The sequence below is a fragment of the Lutzomyia longipalpis genome, chromosome 1 (assembly GCF_024334085.1).
Source record: "Lutzomyia longipalpis isolate SR_M1_2022 chromosome 1, ASM2433408v1".
In the NCBI taxonomy this organism is placed as follows: domain Eukaryota; kingdom Metazoa; phylum Arthropoda; class Insecta; order Diptera; family Psychodidae; genus Lutzomyia; species Lutzomyia longipalpis.
In genome coordinates this window covers 37,314,510-37,333,761 of record NC_074707.1, presented here as the reverse complement: position 1 = coordinate 37,333,761, position 19,252 = coordinate 37,314,510, and the positions used below count along the sequence as shown (strand labels likewise).

General features: G+C 35.0%; 2 protein-coding genes across 3 annotated transcripts in view; one reads left to right on the top strand and one right to left on the bottom strand.

Annotated features, from left to right (window-relative positions):
* Positions 1-19,252, bottom strand: part of LOC129787144 (coiled-coil domain-containing protein 174) — a 45,701-nt gene that overhangs the window by 20,506 nt on the left and 5,943 nt on the right. The gene's annotated exons all lie outside the window — the stretch shown is intronic.
* The window catches only part of LOC129787160 (uncharacterized), a 36,428-nt gene that overhangs the window by 14,247 nt on the left and 2,929 nt on the right, over positions 1-19,252 (top strand). For both annotated transcript variants that reach the window (XM_055822516.1, XM_055822515.1), the window contains exon 2: positions 17,522-17,734. In XM_055822516.1, the coding sequence (XP_055678491.1) occupies positions 17,522-17,734 (213 nt within the window). The remainder of the gene's footprint in view (positions 1-17,521; positions 17,735-19,252) is intronic.

Genomic DNA, 19,252 nt, shown 5'->3' with positions numbered 1-19,252 from the left:
AGTTTTGTGATGGGGATGATTCACCCAAAAATTAATCTTTACATGCTGTATATAACATCGTTTCTGTTTTATTTCCATTAACCCTCATGTGCATTATGGGAAAGTGCGCAAGTTGCATTTAAATGCAATTGAATGCTTTTATAATGCACGTCAACCTATATATTTCCTGCATATTTCAAACCGCAGGGTAATGTGGTTATTTGGCCTCTTTAGGATCGATTTGAATTCAATAAACATAATATTGTTTTATCAATAAAATATGGCGCGAAAATAAACTACCATCATTGCAATTGTAGCAGTGCCATCTGCTAGCTGTGTACAGCAACATAAATTAAAATGTGCGTCATTTAACTATAACATTTTTAAAGCACTATGATTTTTTCTGTGTTTCGTTTACTCTTATCTTTTACATTAAAACAACTCCATCCACTTGCCATTTTTAATGCGACAATATGCAAATTTTCTCAAGAGATTGCACATAACTTTTTCCCCAATGGCAAAATATATTAATAACTCTATTATTGGTTGAGAAATTAAATGAAATCTAAAAAATAAACATTTCTCAAGAGCTTTAACAACTTTTTTCATCACCTCTAATCTCTCAAAGTTAATTCCCTCTTTTATTACGAATCGATAGCATAAACAGCACAAATGGGGGGAAATGGAGGAAATGCACTTTAATTAATTTATTCGTAATATAAACGCACGTGAGATTTGAAAAATAAAAAAAAACCACATAAACTTTACATTGGCTTTACGAATATATAAATGGGAGGAGTAGCGGGGAAAATTTCTCTTGAGACGACGAACAGAAGTTATCGCAAGTCGATGCGATTTATCAAAATGCATTAATGCGGAGAAGAGCATAAATCGTTAAAGGAATGCCTCGTTTAATTCAATCGACGGGCCAAATAAGTTGAGGAAAACTGAGCAATGCTGATTAATAAATCATTTATCTTAAGTGAGTTATCTCGAATTGCTATTAATCGTGAAGAAGAGAACTTTTGGGAAGAAAAGAAATTGGATGAGACTTGACCCTATGCCTCTGTGCCCAAATCGCATTATATCCACTTAATCTGCCAAAGACCCCTATAATTATGTCGATGGGTTAAGAAAAAAACTCCTTTAAGGCCGAATTGGCCTCTCGCGGGGTGTTATTATGTTTAATTAAAAAGATATCGTTTTCACTTTTTGTGTTAATTGAATTATCGCATAAAAATGCAATGTAAACCTCTCCTCACGTGATTATCGAGATGGCAATCTAAAATTTATGATCTGTAATCCGATGATTAGGTCAATATTGGCAATAATATAATACCAAATATTTGGTTAATTTAGTGCAACGTAATTTATAGGATTATGTAAAAATGGGAACATATTGGATTTTATTTATGCAAAAGAGACCTTTTGAAATGCGAACGACCTATCGGTGGACAAGGGCCCAAAACTATATATTTCTTCTGAAGCTTGGTCGGCATGTTGCGGGTCTAATTTGATCGCTCATTTGTATTAATAAGACTTTCGACGATGTTTTCACCAAAATTTAGCATATTAAAAGAATTTTCCGTCCACAATTGCCCGGGCTATGGGAGACAAATAATATCAAACGTGTTCCACCATCTAATGGAGAGTAATTTGTTGTTTAGTGCCTTCTTCATCAAATTCATTTGACAATTTGATTGTAATGTGCCATCATTAATGGTGTGACACTGTCGCGTTCTTCAATTGAGATTTATTTATGATGTAATTGGATTTCATTGAATGCCAAGAAAACACATTCATTCTCAAAGGTTTTTTTTTGTTGATCCCACACCTAGCGGTTTCGTGCATTTTTATTACTTTATAGAGTCATAGCTTTCTTTATGAGCTTTTTCTGTGCTTTTCATTTGTAGATTTTTACCTCTTTTTTTGGCGGAATATCGCGTTCCAAAGTCATAGTTTAATTGCAAGAACTTGACCTTTCGGTTTGATTGAAGAGGAACTTCTGTTTTTTTCTTTCGTGTTTAAAGAAAAATTTACGACCTTGGAATGTTGGTATTTATTCGACCTTGATGAAATGGAGAGAATTTCTTTTAATTAAAAAGCCACGATTTAAGAGCTAAAAAAACTGCGAAAGAAAGTACTTCTTCCCTATCGTCTCAACTGAATATTTGATGAAAAGATTCGTCTTGACCTCCTAAAGAGAGCTTATTTACCTGTTCGACCCTATTCACCCCCTTTGAAAGTACTTTATAGCAAAAAATCATTTAAAAAATCATAAATAGAAAATGAAGAATTTTTATGTAAAAGCTTTTCTACATTTTCCATCAAAGTCTTTTGCTCCCTCTCTAAATGCTTTCTTTTTTTTTGGAGGAATTGAAAATGATTTGTGAGCACAATAGGGGTGATGGGAAATCAAACAATGCATTATTCACAAGTTTTATTGAATACCACCCACCAATTCGATTGTTTGGAAATACCCTCGAAAAGCCACAAAAGAGAAGAATCAGTGTCTGTGGTCAGGAATAAATTGGTCGCTAATACAAGTGGAATGAGAAGTGGTGTGGAATGAGTGAGCGCAAAATTGACTTCATGGGAGCTTTTTTTTGGGAGGGTCCAACAAAAAGGGGATTTTTGTATCATTTATTTTTAATGTGCAAAGTGATGATAAATGCTGCGGGCTTTTACGCAAATTAAATAACTTTTGCCCGTTCCATGTGGGGTTTTTTGTGTGTAAAACGCACAGTATCAATTTTAGTTTTTAATCCACCAAATTAAATAAAATTTTTAAATGAAAGCTGAAAAGCTTATCGTTTGGGATAAATCTCAGTAATACAATTTTGAACGCAGCTGAAATTGCACAGAGGATTTTTTTATGCATACATTATGTTGCGAATGTTGTTGAAATTTATTTTATATTTAGCCCGCGAGTAATTACAAACAAAAAAACATACATTCCATAATTTAATTTACTTGACTTCTTTAACAAAATTAATTTGATTTTAAATATTTGACAAAAAAAAATGTCTCTTTCAAATAAATTAATGTTGAGAGAGGCAGTTTTTCACCTGAAACACAATTCCCCATTGATTTTTTGAATAGAAATGGGATGTTCGTGAGGAGGTGGAATTGCTGAGAAATCTCCACCAAGCCCATTGTTCCATGTGTCAGAGTCATATCAATGGGACGATTTATTCATGCATATTTGATGCCTAAAAATACGTACAAAATTATTTATAGACTGTAGAAAAGGTTAGGCACAAATTAAATAAACACATGCGACTGCCTCAAAATAAAACCCCCCCAAAATCACGTTGGATGATCTTGTAATGTGAGGAGCGCAATGGCAGTCAATTGTGATGTTAATTGCACCTAATAAATTACCCGAGGTTTGTTTGACAAATTATCTTAAGGGAAAAGTATCGTTGGTTTCCTCCAACATATCTCTCTTCCTTCGTATTTTATGTGTCTACTCGTGGGAATATGAGATATAAACAACAACACACACACACATACCAAGTGAAAAGAGGAAAATGCCGGCATCTTCAATCACACAACTCTTCCCCAAAAAGCTCTGTGTACTGCTATGTTATCGTTAAAATTAAATTGACCACGAAATTGTTATTTAATCATTGTTGAATCGCACTAAATGGCTACCAAAAGATTACTTTTTAATTAAGACTCACGCCCTATTATCGTGGCATCTCACCAGTTTACACGACTTTCAGTGCGGGTAATTAAATTGCAAGACGTTTGGATGGGGAAACGGAAATCGAGTGTTAGCTGTGAGAGAAAAAAAACCTAAAGGGTATTTTGGGAATAAAAATAAAAAGAAAGTTTTACTTGCTATGTCATAAAATAACGACTATATTTAGCGCATAGTGTAAAGAAATATAAAGTCATTAAATTACACAGTTTTTACGTTACAAAACAGATTTCTTAAGACGTTTAACTACGTGTAAGCCTTCATCAAGGGCTAATTTTTTTAATGAATATCAAAACGGTCGTTTAATCACTGTCTAATAAAATATTTAGCCAAATTCTCACAAATTAAAGTCCATTTATAACCATATATTTATTTTAAAATTTTAAACTATAAATAAGATTTCTAAAATATTAATTTGTAATCAAAAACAAATTTAATATGAAGAAATTTATTTAAATTTCCAACTATAATGAGGACACCAAGGTACTTTATGCTTTTTTGTATATCTATTTTGGTGCCAACGGTGTGATGCTCATTTACCTACTACAACAACAACACCAAAAAAAGCATTCAGCTGAAGAACAACAAATACTCAACACGGGGATTGATATAAAAATCCAAATAACGTAAAAGCAAATGAAATTGAACTAAACTAAATAAACAGTGCGCCCGAAAAATTTCTCTTTATTGCCTCCAATGGGGATAAAAAGAGTTCAATTGTTTGTCTCAAACAAACATCCCGATGCAACATCTGCATCATGACCCTCATGGGATGCTTTCATGGGCACCCAAAAAGAGGGTGGTACGATGGAGACAAGTATGCGCGCAAAAGAAGCGACTAAATGAGAGAAATTGAAAATAAATAAATTCTTTTCAAGTGGAAATTGTCAGGCACATCTGTGTTGAATCCATTTTTGATTGCCTCTTAAGCAAACAAGGATCATTTTGTAAGTCAACTTCTTTTACACGGTATTTAGCTGTTGAATCACTGCGTGGATTTTTTTCCCAACTGCAGTTGGTTCCATTTCCATCATCAATTTCATTTCTCTCCGTGGATATTCATTTAACAATCAACAACTGCCGAAAAGATGAGAGGCGCTCAACGTGAAAAAAAATTCATGCTCTTTCCATTCTTTTTAGCCTGCGTGAGCATTATGTTACTGAATGGTTCAGTTGTATATACGAGAATGATTTTGAAACAGGTTTAACTTCTACCCATTCACATTCAAATATCGCATTTTTCAGGTGAAGGTGCTTCATTTAATTTTTCTCCAAAAAATTTCCTGCATCTCATCGTTTTTTTCTCCCCAAATTCTCGTCCACTACTTCTGGTTGAAAAAAAAAGAATTTTATAAGTCATTTAATTCAGTTCTTCCAGGTAAAAGAATTTATTCTCTGTCCAACTTTTTTGGGACACTATCTTAATGAGCAACGGATAGTACATTTCTCACTGCTACCAAAATGCTCCCAAATTTTTTTTCTACTTTAAGATGTAGAAAAACCGTGGCACTTTATAGCTCTTTTTGTGCTTCTTCGAGATACTCCTAATCAATCATGTACAAAATATTTAATAGCTCCTCCGCGTGGAGCGATACAAAAAGGAACACACAAATTGATATGTTACACACAACTGTGCGCCACGGAGCTCTTAAAAGTTAATCTTTGAGGGCACGGAACACTCCTTAGTTGATTAATCTCCTTCCCAATCGACTTTGTGTTCTATATGTCCATTTCATTTCCAATCCATTGCAATTGCAATTACTCGTGCTCGTGTGTTCTCTCTGTGATATCTCAATCGAAAGAAATTGTTAATAGTCGTCACGATTAATATGATTCCTATCGAAATAACACGCTTTATTTGCTAAATTTCCACTGCAAAATTGTCAAGAAGCAGAGCAGAAATGCATTTGTTAATTGAGAACACTAAAATAATTTTTATGTTTTGTAGATAATTCTGGGGAGATAAAAGTGTGCCCAACAAGCACACTAAAGTCACTGCCAGGTTATTTAACGACTAAACTTAGAAATTTTCAAAAAACTAAAAAAAAGCTAAAAACGTTATGTAACTACCAGGCGCCTCCATAGGATGATTAAAGCAGAAACTTTAACTTTTCAAACTTATTAAATAGACGAGAGATCTGTCCGAAAAAGTGGAAAATTGATTTAAATATAAACGTATTTTCCGTATTTTCACTTTCATCTTCTTAACAGAAAAACGAGCAATTTAACTTAACTCATGAAAAGTATTTTATAAAACGCAAAAGCAAGTATCTTGTTTATTTGATGAAAATTTTAAAGGAAAAATAAATAAAATATTCAGTGAAATTTTATACAATGGAAAACTCCTTATTCTTCCGTGTTTCACCCGCATTGTTTTCCTCCTTTTTCCAACCAAGTGTACGTACAAACCACACACATATGGAACATTCTTCCTCCACCCTCGAGCGAAGAGCATATTACATTATGTGCAATTTATGATGCAAAAGCTCTTCTTTCGCCAGCAGAAAACACACACCGCCAAGACCTCATTTTCCAACTTCATTCCCAACCACATGAGAAAATAATGCCTTTATGAGGTATTTTGTCTATTACTTTGCGTTCTCTTCTGCATATGAAGACCAAAATGCGAGCAAGTTCTTCATTCAGACAACTTGAAGGGGAAAAGTTATCGAAAATATTTCTTGCTCTTTTTTATGCTCTGATAAGAAACAACGTGCAAACTCGGTACATCGCGCGCACCGGAGTATAGGACATTCGAGTGTAGGATGCCTCCTTGGCAAATTTGCATGAAATTTGCAATATCCATGACCGTGAATGGGAGGTATATTATATGTAAGTGAAAAAGCTAAAATTTAACCATCGCCATATGAACACTTCCTCCCATCTTCCGGCCCATGAAACGAGCAAAAGCCAAACACTTCTCAGCACTCGAAATGTCTTGCTTAATGAAAACTCCATGCAATTTTGCTCTGCATCCAGTTTAGCACATGAGAACACACACAATAAATGGAACAATAAATAAAACCAACATGCACAAGAGAACAAAAGTGCGATGCACAAGAGGTGAAAAGAGAGCGCGCAGTAAAAAGCTAAAAAGCATGAAATTACAAATTTTGCTATTCGATCCGGGAGAGAATGGTGAATTTTCCTAAACGCACAGTCCGTGAAATTGGCCAAAAAATATCCTTGGAAAATACGGGAAAAAGCCCACATACAAGTATTGAGTCAGGAAAATAACCACCACAGATGATTAATTAATAAATTTCTGTCGTTCTTTTTTTCTGCTTCTTCATCGTCATCGTAAATTTTCCCAACTAATGTACTCAAACGCGTGTAAAGAAACGAAGCTTTTTTTCACTTCCATTTCTCACACGCAAAAATCCACAAAGCTCCACGTTAGGTAATGATTTTCATCAAAGTCAAATAAGGTTATACGAAAGGGCCTCTGGGCGTGAAGAATGCAGGGCAAAAAGCGCGGCAAAAAAATCCTCAAGATTTGTGAAAAAAAATCTCTTGAAATGCCTCCACAATGAGTAGCTATAAAATACACAAAGTTAGGGACGAAGAAGGTAAACACACAGCTTGTATTCATTGGCAAAAAGTTCACGAGGTCACTACTTTACCATCGATCACACACAACACTGCCATTGCGTCTTGAGATCTCACAGAGAAGATGCTGATGCGGAACAATAAATGCTCAATTGACAAATCAATTTATCTCCCTCGCTTTAGTACCCATTTAATGCCAGAGTTGCAGCGATTAAAGATTGCAGACCTCTCAAATGTGTTGCAATGAAAAATTGTGTTAAGCTTTTAAACAAAGTTTTGTTTTTAAATTCAATAAATTCTCTTGTAGTGCAACAGGTTGTGATGAAATTTCCTCTGACTGAAGTGAATTAATAAAAATTTGCAATGAAAATTATATTAGAGAACTTTGAGATTTTGCCAAAAATAATCAACAAAACCTAACACACATATAAATGAATTTCAAAAATTATTCTATCGTAAATATTCCTTAAAAGATAATCTTGAAAATCAAAGTCTTACTTTCTAGGAAAATTAGTGCATAAAACCAATTTTATATTAATTAACAAATCAAAATGCAGAATTTCCAAAAACCACAAATCCTGATCAACTCTGGTGGTTAACAATGTGCAGTGACATGTATCAATTTTCATTACCGCATGCACATTATTACTGCAATTGTGGCGAAAGGTTCATCCACCGGCGAATAGAAAAGACATCTTAATTGCGCCAATTTCACACAATCCCCATAATTTATGTCGTCAATCAGCATGGAGTTCGTGTGGCGACAATCATCAATAAGCTCAAATGAGCACTGTAATTAATAAAGAGTGATTTCAAACTGTTTCACCAATTGACACGGTGTCGTCAAGTCTCACAACGCCCTTTTCTCTCTCTGTCTCAGTATCTGATCCTCATTTTGCTTCCAAAGACGTGGAGGCAACAGTACAAGAAAAAGAAAGAAAAAAAAGTGGGCGAAGAATATCTCTTGCCTAAGGGGTCCCTTAACACCAATAAAAAGTATTAATTTCCCACCTGAAATGCGTGTGCGATTACAAAAGAAGCAATACGATCGAGTTGCAACACAACTTGGTGTACAAGAAAACATGACATTTATGAGGATGTTTTTCCAAAGATTCAATCTTGTAAGCTGAATTCGATCTCGAATTTGAATCATGTCGCTGTCAATGGGAAACTCGTATCTAATAAATATTTCCCATAATATTGAGAATTGAGCAGTTTATTAAATAAAACACCCATCATCAAAATCACCCAGCGAGATGCTTGAGATGATCATGAATTGTGTATGAGCAAATATCCAAACACTCATAGCACACATTTGTTGTAAAATTTCATAACGAAGCCAAACTCTTAATAGAGTTGCGTGAAAAATGAATAGATCAACAACAACAAAAAAATCTATTAAAGTATCTCTAATATAAATTTAATTACTCTATTCCATCCACAAAACGTGTGCTGAAATCTTCAATAACAAAAAAAAATGAAGATATCTACTCATGGGTTTTTTTCAGCCGCCGCACTTTGAACATCGATTGGTGTGAAAATTAAGATCTCAGCACACGTAAACTCATATTGACATAAAAAACTGATAATAATCAAAATGGGAAAATATGCCGAAAGGGTTGAAAAAGATCCATTATAAAATGCTAAATAGGGAGAGAGAAAAAAATAATTGAATGTCACAGCGGCTGATGATAAAATTCAAATAATCCGGTTACACGGTGAAGATGATTCCACATTATAATAAATATATAACACAAATATATAATTAAAATACGCTCTCATAATCCACATGAGAAATGCCCAAGAGATGAAAGGCAATCACATTTAGAGTTTTCTTAAAGTTTCTTTTTAATAAACTTGATTTGAGAAAATTCATTTTTATGTGATGATTTTTTAACGATCAAAGTTTTAATCCTTTTACATTGTGCAAAGGATAAACTTTAATAAATTATGCTGCTCTCAGATGAAAGAGTTAAACCTCAAGAAGGTTCAGAAGTTCGGGATCAAATAGGAGTTTAGATAAATTTCTGTAATTTAGCATAAAATAGAACTATTTTCAAGATTGTTTTTTCAACCATATTTTCTATTCAAGTAATTTATTCAAAAAGCTGAAGCTGTTAAAGTTTCCTTCTTCTCGATAGGAATAACTTTTTTCTGAATGCCAAATTATTGACTCTCTGTCTCTCATATAATTTTTAAAGCAAACTTATGTATACCCACATCTATTTTTCCACAAGTCAATGAAGCATAAAAATTGCAAGATGTGACCAAGCATCATCTCTCATTGTGATACCCACAGTAATGATCCCCTTGGAGCAAATTGTGGAAAAGAACACAAAAAAAGGGAATGAACTCCCGAGGACTCTGCTCCATTTTTATTACCAAAGGGGACCCACAGCAAAAAAAGGAAGTCACTGACGTGGAATTTTCTAATTGCATTGTGCATTTTTTCGTACACACGCTTTTCCTCCCAATGGACTTTTCCTATATTTTCTCTTACAGTGGCATGCAATCGATCCCCGTCACATGTGACCTCTCCTTATACCCTTTAGCTATTGGCTCTTACAGAAGTCATGTGCTGCACGAGAAGATTTTTAGAATGCAGAGAATGCAATTTTCTCAACCTCCATCCAATAAACTTTTTTTTCCCAGGATCATCTTTTTTTGATTTTTATGGAATTTCATTTGCAATTAGTATTCTTCTAAAATGCTGAATGTAGCGAGAATTCTTGACGCGTTGTCGCATTCCGTACCTCTATTAGTTTTGCTTTTTCATTGCTAAATTAACATGCAGATTTCTCCTCTCTCTCTCCCCTGCACTCTATGCCATTGGCGGCGTTGTCTTATGTACGAGACAATTTGGAAAAGGCAAAAGATTCGTGCTGGTGCATTTAAAGTTTTCTTCTCTCTAGAGTGGCAAATTAGTTTTTGGGAAAGATGTTATGTTGGCTGGCATAGAATGACTTTTGCATATGGGGGAGCTGTGAGAGAGTTATGTGTGTTCGCTTGCAATGTTCCACCATTAGTGGTTGAATAAATGATGAATTTAGTGTATTGGATTACTTGGGAAAGTTAATGTAAAATGTCATTAAGTAGGAAAAAGCTTCATATAAATTCAGGAAAATTGCATCATGGTTAGAGTTGGTGCATTTATAAATGAAAATTTTCGTGGTAAACTCAATGAAAATTTGTATGTTTTCTCCTTTGGAATTTTCGCTCTTTCTCTCTATTTTATCTCCTTCTGTTTATACTATTGCCGCACAGACATGTTCTAAACACAAATTTAGAGTTATACATTTCATTTGCGATGCATTTATGCTTTTCGGGACATGTTTACAAAAGGCGCTGCACATTTCAAAACTGTGTTACTTTTTTACCCAAATCATTTTGATTGAGTTTCAAATGCACGCACGCACCGTAGTCTGAATGAGAATTCGAGGGTGGTATTACACATACACACAGATTTTCTCTCTTTACCAGCGTGTTTATTTAATTAGCTACGTAATCTAATTTTAATCGTGCTGTCGTATAAATGTGGGGGAAAATGTGGCAAAGAACTGAAACATTAAAAAACAACGTTGTTTTCTCTATCTCAATTGCCTGGCTAATGACCTTTCTTCCATCCAAAACTTTGCATACAGCTCCTTTCTCCTCATGAACTCACTATATATACCTACATCTATGTTTGTCACACCTTTCCTTTCCATGGGGAATTTTTTTTAATCTACATTATCCTCGAAAATGTGTTCATTATGTTGAATATTTGAAATTTTATAGGGGAGATGGTGAAAAATGCTTAAAACTTTTGACCATTGAAAAATTGCATCTGGCGCATAATTTTTATCTCTGCCTCACACTAAATTAACACGTGCAGGTGTCTTTAATGTTCCCATCGTACATAGAGCATTAATTCATGAACATTTTGGGAGTTTTCTCCATTTTCTTAAATTGCTTTTGGAATGTCTTTATTGGACACTAATTAAGTGTTGCTATTAGTTGGTATACCACAATCGTGGCATACCAAGTATTGTAATCGTCGGAAAAACCGACCACCTCAGATCGGGCTCAAACTTGGTATGAGCACGTTTTAGACAACCCACATTCTAAAAATGGTGGTGGAAAATTTTTGATCCGGCCGGCCTGCCGTTGGTCCCCATTTTGCCTTATAGCTCGAGAACGGTAATAGATAGAGACTTCCGGTTTGAAGTTTTCTATAGAAATGTGGGTGTAAATTTTCATATTTTTGCATTTTCAAAATCTAAGATGGCCGCCGTCCGCCATTTTGGAATACTGTCAACCACTTCCCTTATAGCTAGAGGTCTGAAATTTTAGTATGTTGTAGAGCTCAGTGAGACGTTTTCATCAACAATTCATACTTCAAAATCGGTCAAGCCGTTTAGCAAATATGGCGGCCTAAAGCAAAAAGTGTTTTTTCGATATAACTCGAGAACGGCTTGACCGATTTTGACCAACTCAGGCTCAAATGAAAGGTTTCAAGAAGCCCTACAACTCTCTAGAACATTCCAAGTTCCTAAAATGGCCACAAGAGGCGCTAAAATCAAAAACAAAAATTGCCTAACTTTAAGGGGCTATATCTCCGAACATCTGTTATAGATTTCCTTTAAATTTTGATATGTTGTCGCCTGACTCAATATCTTTCAACTTTGCCTACTAATTCTGCTCACAAATTAAATTACAACGCTTAGCCTGACCCATCCGCGTTGTGGTATACCAACTTTAATAACTGGACGCGTTATGATTGACTTTTCTATGTTTTTTAATTGATAAATTTTTATGTAAATGTGGATGAGTTGAAAAGAATGATAGATTCAGTTTTTGAAAGAAAACTTGATAGATTAGTACATAATGTTTATTCATTGAATTAAACAACATTGACATTGGAGACGCCTGGTAGCCAAACTATCGTCTCTTTGAATTTATTTAGTCTCATTATAAAGTTAGATAATCCAAGAAAATCAATCAATAATCTACAATATTCGTTACGAAAAGAATTACCCCCGGAAGAGTTTTTACTCAAGTACTTGCAATTGATTCTCCAAAATTGCCATAAAAACATTTTCTTTTGGGACACAGATTGCGAATCTCTGGCTCCAGACGACAAAATAGTATTCTCACTTGGCTGGCGGGCCGGAAAATTCATGGGGGGCTATCAAAATATGTGCGCGCGATAGAAGGGAGCGAAAGAGAAGATAAGTTAATGTGTGCTGAATGCGCAAAACTTTCCCATCGGAAGCTCCTCATTCACAAATAGGGGTGCAAAGAAAATTCGTTGAGTGTGAAATGGGAAAAAGGGTTTTCGTTTCCTAATGTAATTTTTGCTAGTTTGATTTTCAAATTTTGCAGTTCTCTCACAAAATTCCTACAGACACTATATGTGCAATCAACAACTTTATACCCAAGATTGTCTTTAGCGCTTTTCCAAACTTGCAAAGTCATTTGGGTGGGCTTCTCACCCACTTATGGGGCTTTCGTGACATATACCTAGTCCCTGATATGTCTGCGAGATGCGAATGAGAAGAGGTTCAGGATGCAACTGAACTTTTATTTGGATAAACTCTACCCTTTATATACTACATTTTCCCCCGTATAAGATTTAACAATAATCAAAAAAATATAATACAAATAATTAATTAAATTTAAACTTTTTCACGTATTCTGTCGCTTTCATCGACTGGCAGGCGTCATCACGTAAATCCTTTTTGTTAGCCGCCTCTCTTAGCTTCTGGGGTAGCGTCGTAAAATCTCCGGCTCCGCGGACTCTGCCACTTTGCCTCTGGTGGCAGGATCACCACCGACGCCATCACCCATCAGAGACTTCTTAGAGTGTTAAAATAGAAAACCTCCTTCTTGGCCTCTAGTCGATCCTGTTGCTGCCTCGGCTCCTTAGCACCTTTCTTCTCAAACCCATCACACGTCTTCTTAACATTTCCATTCTTCTCCCCTTTAAAAAAAAACAAAAGAAAAGAAAATTTTCCATGCACTCTCTCAGCGCTCAAATTGATAAAAAAAAATTAGGAATTTCTTCACGAAATTAATTGCTATACATTCTGATTCACACAGACGAAAAAATTCTTTCCAATTCTCACCGAAGTTCTTCCTAAAAATTCTATTTTCAACCTTCACGACAACATTACTCATAACTCCGTGCATTTCCCACAATGAGCATTGCCAATTGTCATCTTTGAGCTCCGAAAAATCACTTTTCTTTACTCTCCGTGTCAATTTCTCATTTATGCGTCCAGAAAAAAGGTCATTCTTCTTAAATCTACGTTTTAATTCTCATTTCTGCGTCTAGAAAAAAATCACTCTTCTCAGCTCCACGCTTTAACGCCAAATTTCAATAAATAAAATCACTTATAAAATTTTTCCTACAAAAAGCTTCGCACTTTCAGGATCCTTCGCGGATTTCTCATGAATATCACACACTCCCTTCACGGTTAGATGCGACTTCAATCCTTTTGCTATGTACTCCGTTTACTTCGCAGTCTCAGGATCCTTCACGGATTCCTTGCGAATATTATTCTCATCAGTGCAAAAACACTCGATACTTTTACTAAATTTACGATTTCCTCACAAAAACACAGTTGATTCACTCAACGGAAGAAAATCACGAGAAACTACACACATTCTCGCCTTGCACATCCTTTGTATCAACCACCTTGATCGGAAAACTCCTTGGTCGATCCATCGCGAATCTCTCACTGTCCTCAGCATGGTTTATGAAAATCTAGCACAAAATCATTTTCTACAACAATCACTGTTCCGTATCTTTTCATATTCCAATCTCTCGAAAATAAAATCTTCTCTGTACATCTAACGAAATAATTTAAGCTTCCAAAACTCTTCACTTCCCTCCAAAAGCTTCACGCCAATACGGGAATAATTTTTTTAGCCAATTTCTACCGCAACGCAGAATAAAACCTTTGGACTTGCAAAAAAAAATCAGAAGCACATCACTAACTCTTTCGGTACTCTCTTTATCATCGCGACAAAGAACAACTTTGATTGCGCCAAAAACACAAAGACTCTCTCCCATGGCTACACTCAAAATCAACGGTCACCCAATGATCAGGAAAAAATGCGAATAAAATATTTCACACGCGCCAATACTTTTTTTTCAATGCACTTCACGCTACTCTCAATGCTTTCCACTGCTTTGCAATTGAAAATTACTCACGGAAAATCATTCCTTCATTTTATGGAGGATCTCGCCACCTCTCACAGCTACCCCCAATGCAGAATTACATCCTTCCGGCCTCCTCAATCGCATGCATCGCACACAACACCCCATCTTCCGCGAATAAAAAAAATTATTTTAAGAAATTCCAGCTCACTGGACAACACCTTTTCTCATTAAGGGCACATCGTTTTTCTATTTTACTTTGTTTTCCACACAGCATTCACTGCCCAACACAAATCAATCACAGATTTAATCACAAAAAAAATTCACATCGCTCGTCGCCAAACTGATATGTCTGCGAGATGCGAATGAGAAGAGGTTCAGGATGCAACTGAACTTTTATTTGGATAAACTCTACCCTTTATATACTACAGTCCCCAAACTATTTTCTTATAAGAAGGTGAGAGAGAGAATGCCATCGTCGCGTGGTACAGATTTGGCTTTTATCTGCGTCAATGCCACCCACAACATCCATTTTCCAACCCTCCCAAAGAATATAACGTCGCGGCATGTCTCTACATTTGCTCTTTGGAAGCGGAGTAGTTTCTCTTAGCGGAAGTCTCTCGAAAACTTGGGAGATTGTATGGTTATGCGAAAAAAAAGAAAGTTGTACAGAATAAATTGTTAATGGAATAAGGACGCCAAAAGAGCCAACACCATCGTGTCTCGCGTTCACCGCCAAAAGTCTCTAATGATGCTGTATGAGAGTTTGTGCAACGAGCGTTTTCCCCCTTTGGGCGGAAAAGTGACTTCAAATATATGGATGCAATAAACTCTCTTTAGTGGGTATTTCCTCAATTTTCTCCCACTTCATCGTGTAATGTTCCATGCAAATTTCCCATGGTTATGCCAGAAATTTTAAGCTTTTTTTCTCCTCTTTCTCTCTCCTGACAAAAGTTTAGCTCATAGTGCATGCCATACAAGAGGGGCTCTTTTTTTACACCACACAACTGCGTGAACTGAATGAAACAAGATGAGAGAGTGAATTTAATTTGGCATACAGAATGGCCATTTTTTTCATCCTCAACTGCTGTGTTTTCTGCCATGCACCCGGGAGGCAAATGGGGATAAATACGAGAGACGAGGGATGAATTTCTGTTGATATGATACATTAGTTCAACTTCATTTCCCACTGCCGTGATTTGTGGTGGTTTTATGTTGAGTGGAAAAAAGGGGGGTGGATGTGTGGATAGTCCCTCAAGCAAGGGAGGAGAATCAGTTTGCAATTTGACTGCCATAGGGGATACCAAATAAACACTTCCATTATTCATGATGCAATTCAATTTATCTTCTGCAATTTCAATTTGTTAAGGGGAGGTCTTTTTCTCCACATATATTATATGTGTATATAGCATAATATTTTGGCACGTTTTTCAAATAAATCAATTTACTGATTGTGCAACTTTTCGGGTTGTGTAGTAGAAAGTATAGGACTTTCGGTTGAAATGCCAATAAACCGTAACGGATTTATTTGAAAGATATAACATAAAAAGTTCTTACAAAAGCCAAGATGTTTGGTTCAAGTTAAAATTTCCCCAAAAATTCGAATAATAAAATTGAAATTCTTAGCATATTGTATCTTCTCTTTAAAATCATTTCAATCACTTAAGGTAACTCTCTCTCATAAAATATTCAATACGATATTCTAAAATAAAGTAATAAAATAAATATCTTACTAGATAAAATAAAAGAAAAACAAAGGAAAAAAAAAGATGTAGAAACACTGACTATTACTAAACGAAACAAATAGTTAAACGAGAACGTAAATTGTGGCGACTTTTGCATGTGGAGCCCATAAATGCGGGAGAAACTATGAATCACATCGTAAAAGCAGAAAAACAGAGGGAGGATGGAAATGCGAAAAGGGGATGAAGTGGAAAAAACAAGGAAGAAATTGTTCCCAATGCCTCAGAGTGAAAAACAGCAAAAAAGCGGCAAAGAATGAAAAACAACGATTGTGTCATGAAAATGATTGATTCAATGGAATTTCATTTCCCTTTTGCCTGACTATTTCCGCAATTTTCTCAAATAAATTTTATTTTTGTGACAATTTTCAATTTAGAAAATATAAATAAAATAAAACATTTCTAAAAGCTTTTCCACGCACACACATACAAATTAGTTTTCCATCTGTTCACTGTCTCTCGTGCAATTTATTGCAATTTTAGAAAGCTCCCACCTGCTTTTAGCCACAAATTTATTTTTTTCTAAAATAAAATCTCCAATTGAATGTGACACATGCTCATTAGTTATAGCTGTGAAAATGATGTGAAAAAATTTAGAAAAAAAAATCCTTGTCGAGAGATTATAAATGAGCCTCTTTCTGTGTGATATTTTCACCATCCAACCATTGAAAAAAAAACCTCTCTTGGTCGCATATGCGGCGAGTTTTTTTCTCCGTCCGGAAAATATGAATTTTCATGGCATGTCAAGTGTTGAGGAAAAAGCCCCCATCTCACACTCTCTGGATGTGCTGAATCTTCTGTGTCATTCACATTTAACCGTCTAGTGAAAAAAATGAATTATTTTTCTCATTATACAAGTTATTACGTGACGCAAACAGAGGTCAAGGAATGCTGTTCAATTTGCAATGTGTGCAAATCGTCACTAGATGGCGAGAATATGCAATGTGCATGTACGTACAGTGTCCCATTGACCCTATTACTTATTTTTATAGGGTCTAATAGTGACTTTAATTAAAAAATTTTAATTAACTATTAAAGTGAAAATGGAAAGTTTATAAATTTTAACAAATTTATGCAAAAATTTCTGTGAAACACATTTTATGTTGAAAAAATATTGCCCATGGACTTTACATGGCAATTAAAGCAATTTAAATTAATCCAGTCATTGCTTGTTGTGAGAAATTAATTTCCAAGAGTCATTTTGTGGTACAAATTCTGCAAAACAGACAATTTCCGGGAAAATACTTGATCTCCTAACATTGCACAGAGTCTGACTTGGAATGAGCTACAAAAAAATGCCACAAAACTCCAAAATGAAATCATACACAATTTGATTGAGTTCACATTGTAAGAAGTAGCAGAGACGATGGAAAAGTGAGTCATCATTCTTTTCATTTCCAGCTTGTTCACTGACATCAGCAAGACGATGCTACATCTGTGGAAATGGATCCGAAGAGCCATTCAGGAGTGGAGGACGTGGTCGGGGTGCCCGTGAAACTGAGGCTCGCATCAAGTCATCGATTTCATGCACAGAATTCGAAAGGAGCTCGTCGATGGATCAATTTGTGATGGAATGCCCAGCGGATTTTGTGGGATGCATCACCCAAATCGATGGTAAAATATCTCTTTTTCATGTACATTTTGCCATTTTACACCACAAATCCATTTTGGCGGCGAAAAGGAGAGAAAATTTACACGAGTACATTAATTCCATTGGCGCCAATTCTTATTAAAGAAAATACATATATAACGTATATAACCCTCCAATGTGCCTAAATTGAATCAACTTTGGGAATATTGAGAGAAATTCACCCAATTTAGCACGATTCAATTAATCATGTTGCTGAAGTAGATGCAGTAAACTTGAAATTCGATAACACAACCCAACATCACAGAGAGGAATTTACATCCTCAAAGTACCCTCAAGCAGTTTTACTGGACTTGTGTGTAAATTAATTTTTGAATAATCAACATGCATTTCTGCGAAAATTAATTGTTTTTCGTATTTTTCTCTCTCATTCTCAATGCAAAAAAAGGAGAGAATTTTGAATTTTCCCTGTAGATTGTCGAAAATTTAATTATAGTTCAAAAAAGCAAACATGGATTAATTTATTTAAATTATGAGCACTGCAGAGAGTTTAAATTGATTTTAAATTAAATTAATTTCAATGCTGTGTGGATTTTAGGATTTAAAGTTTCTGATCAATTGCGAAACTTTTTCTTATCTATGAAAATTTTCAAACATAAAAAAATAAGTTTTTATCTCAAAGATACATTTTAACCTGGCGCCTTTTGTTTAATCGTAAAATATACCTACTAATAATAAACCTCGGTTGTTTATCTTTCTAATTTAAATTTCCATTATCTGTAGTGTTTTTAATACATTCCCTTTCCTTTGATTTTAGTGCAATTGTTGTGCCATTTAACCATAACATTGTAAACATATTATGCACACTCAAAAGCAATTTTCAGCTGAAGCTCTTTATCACTTCTGAAGAAACTTTAGTTCTCATTATCATTAGAATAAATTTAATGAGAAAGTCATGTTTATTTCAAGACTCCTCTTTGACTCCCAAATCCCATTTTCAGTCACACTCACTGTGCAAAATTTCAGAGACTTCATGGACAAAAGCTAATTTCGAGTATTTAAAATGTCTTCTTCCTCCCATACAAGTGGATGACATTCAAATAATGTACTTTTAAATGCAAATTTCACACAACAAAGTTTTCCCATGAATTAACTTCTTCAATTTTGCCACCAAAAAAATCTTTAAATACTTTTTTTTTTTCATTTCTCCCTTAACCCTTTAACGTCCAACGTGAAACATAAAAACATTGAAACATGTGCTCTTTTATCGCGATTTTTATTCTATGAATTTTTTTAGAGGACTTTTCTCACTCAGAACGTTGTCTTTGACCCCTTATGCGTGAATTTGATGCATTTCTAACATGGAAAAACAATTACATTCATAAATAATTGAAAAAATAAAATGTTTCACGTTTGGGTCAGCGTATGACCCAAAAAACCTTAAAGGGTTAAGTGCACTAAAAGGGATGAAGTGTTCATTCAAAACCCTCTAAAATGCTTATATATTTTAAGAACAATTCTCATGGGGAAAGTAAGTGAAGCAT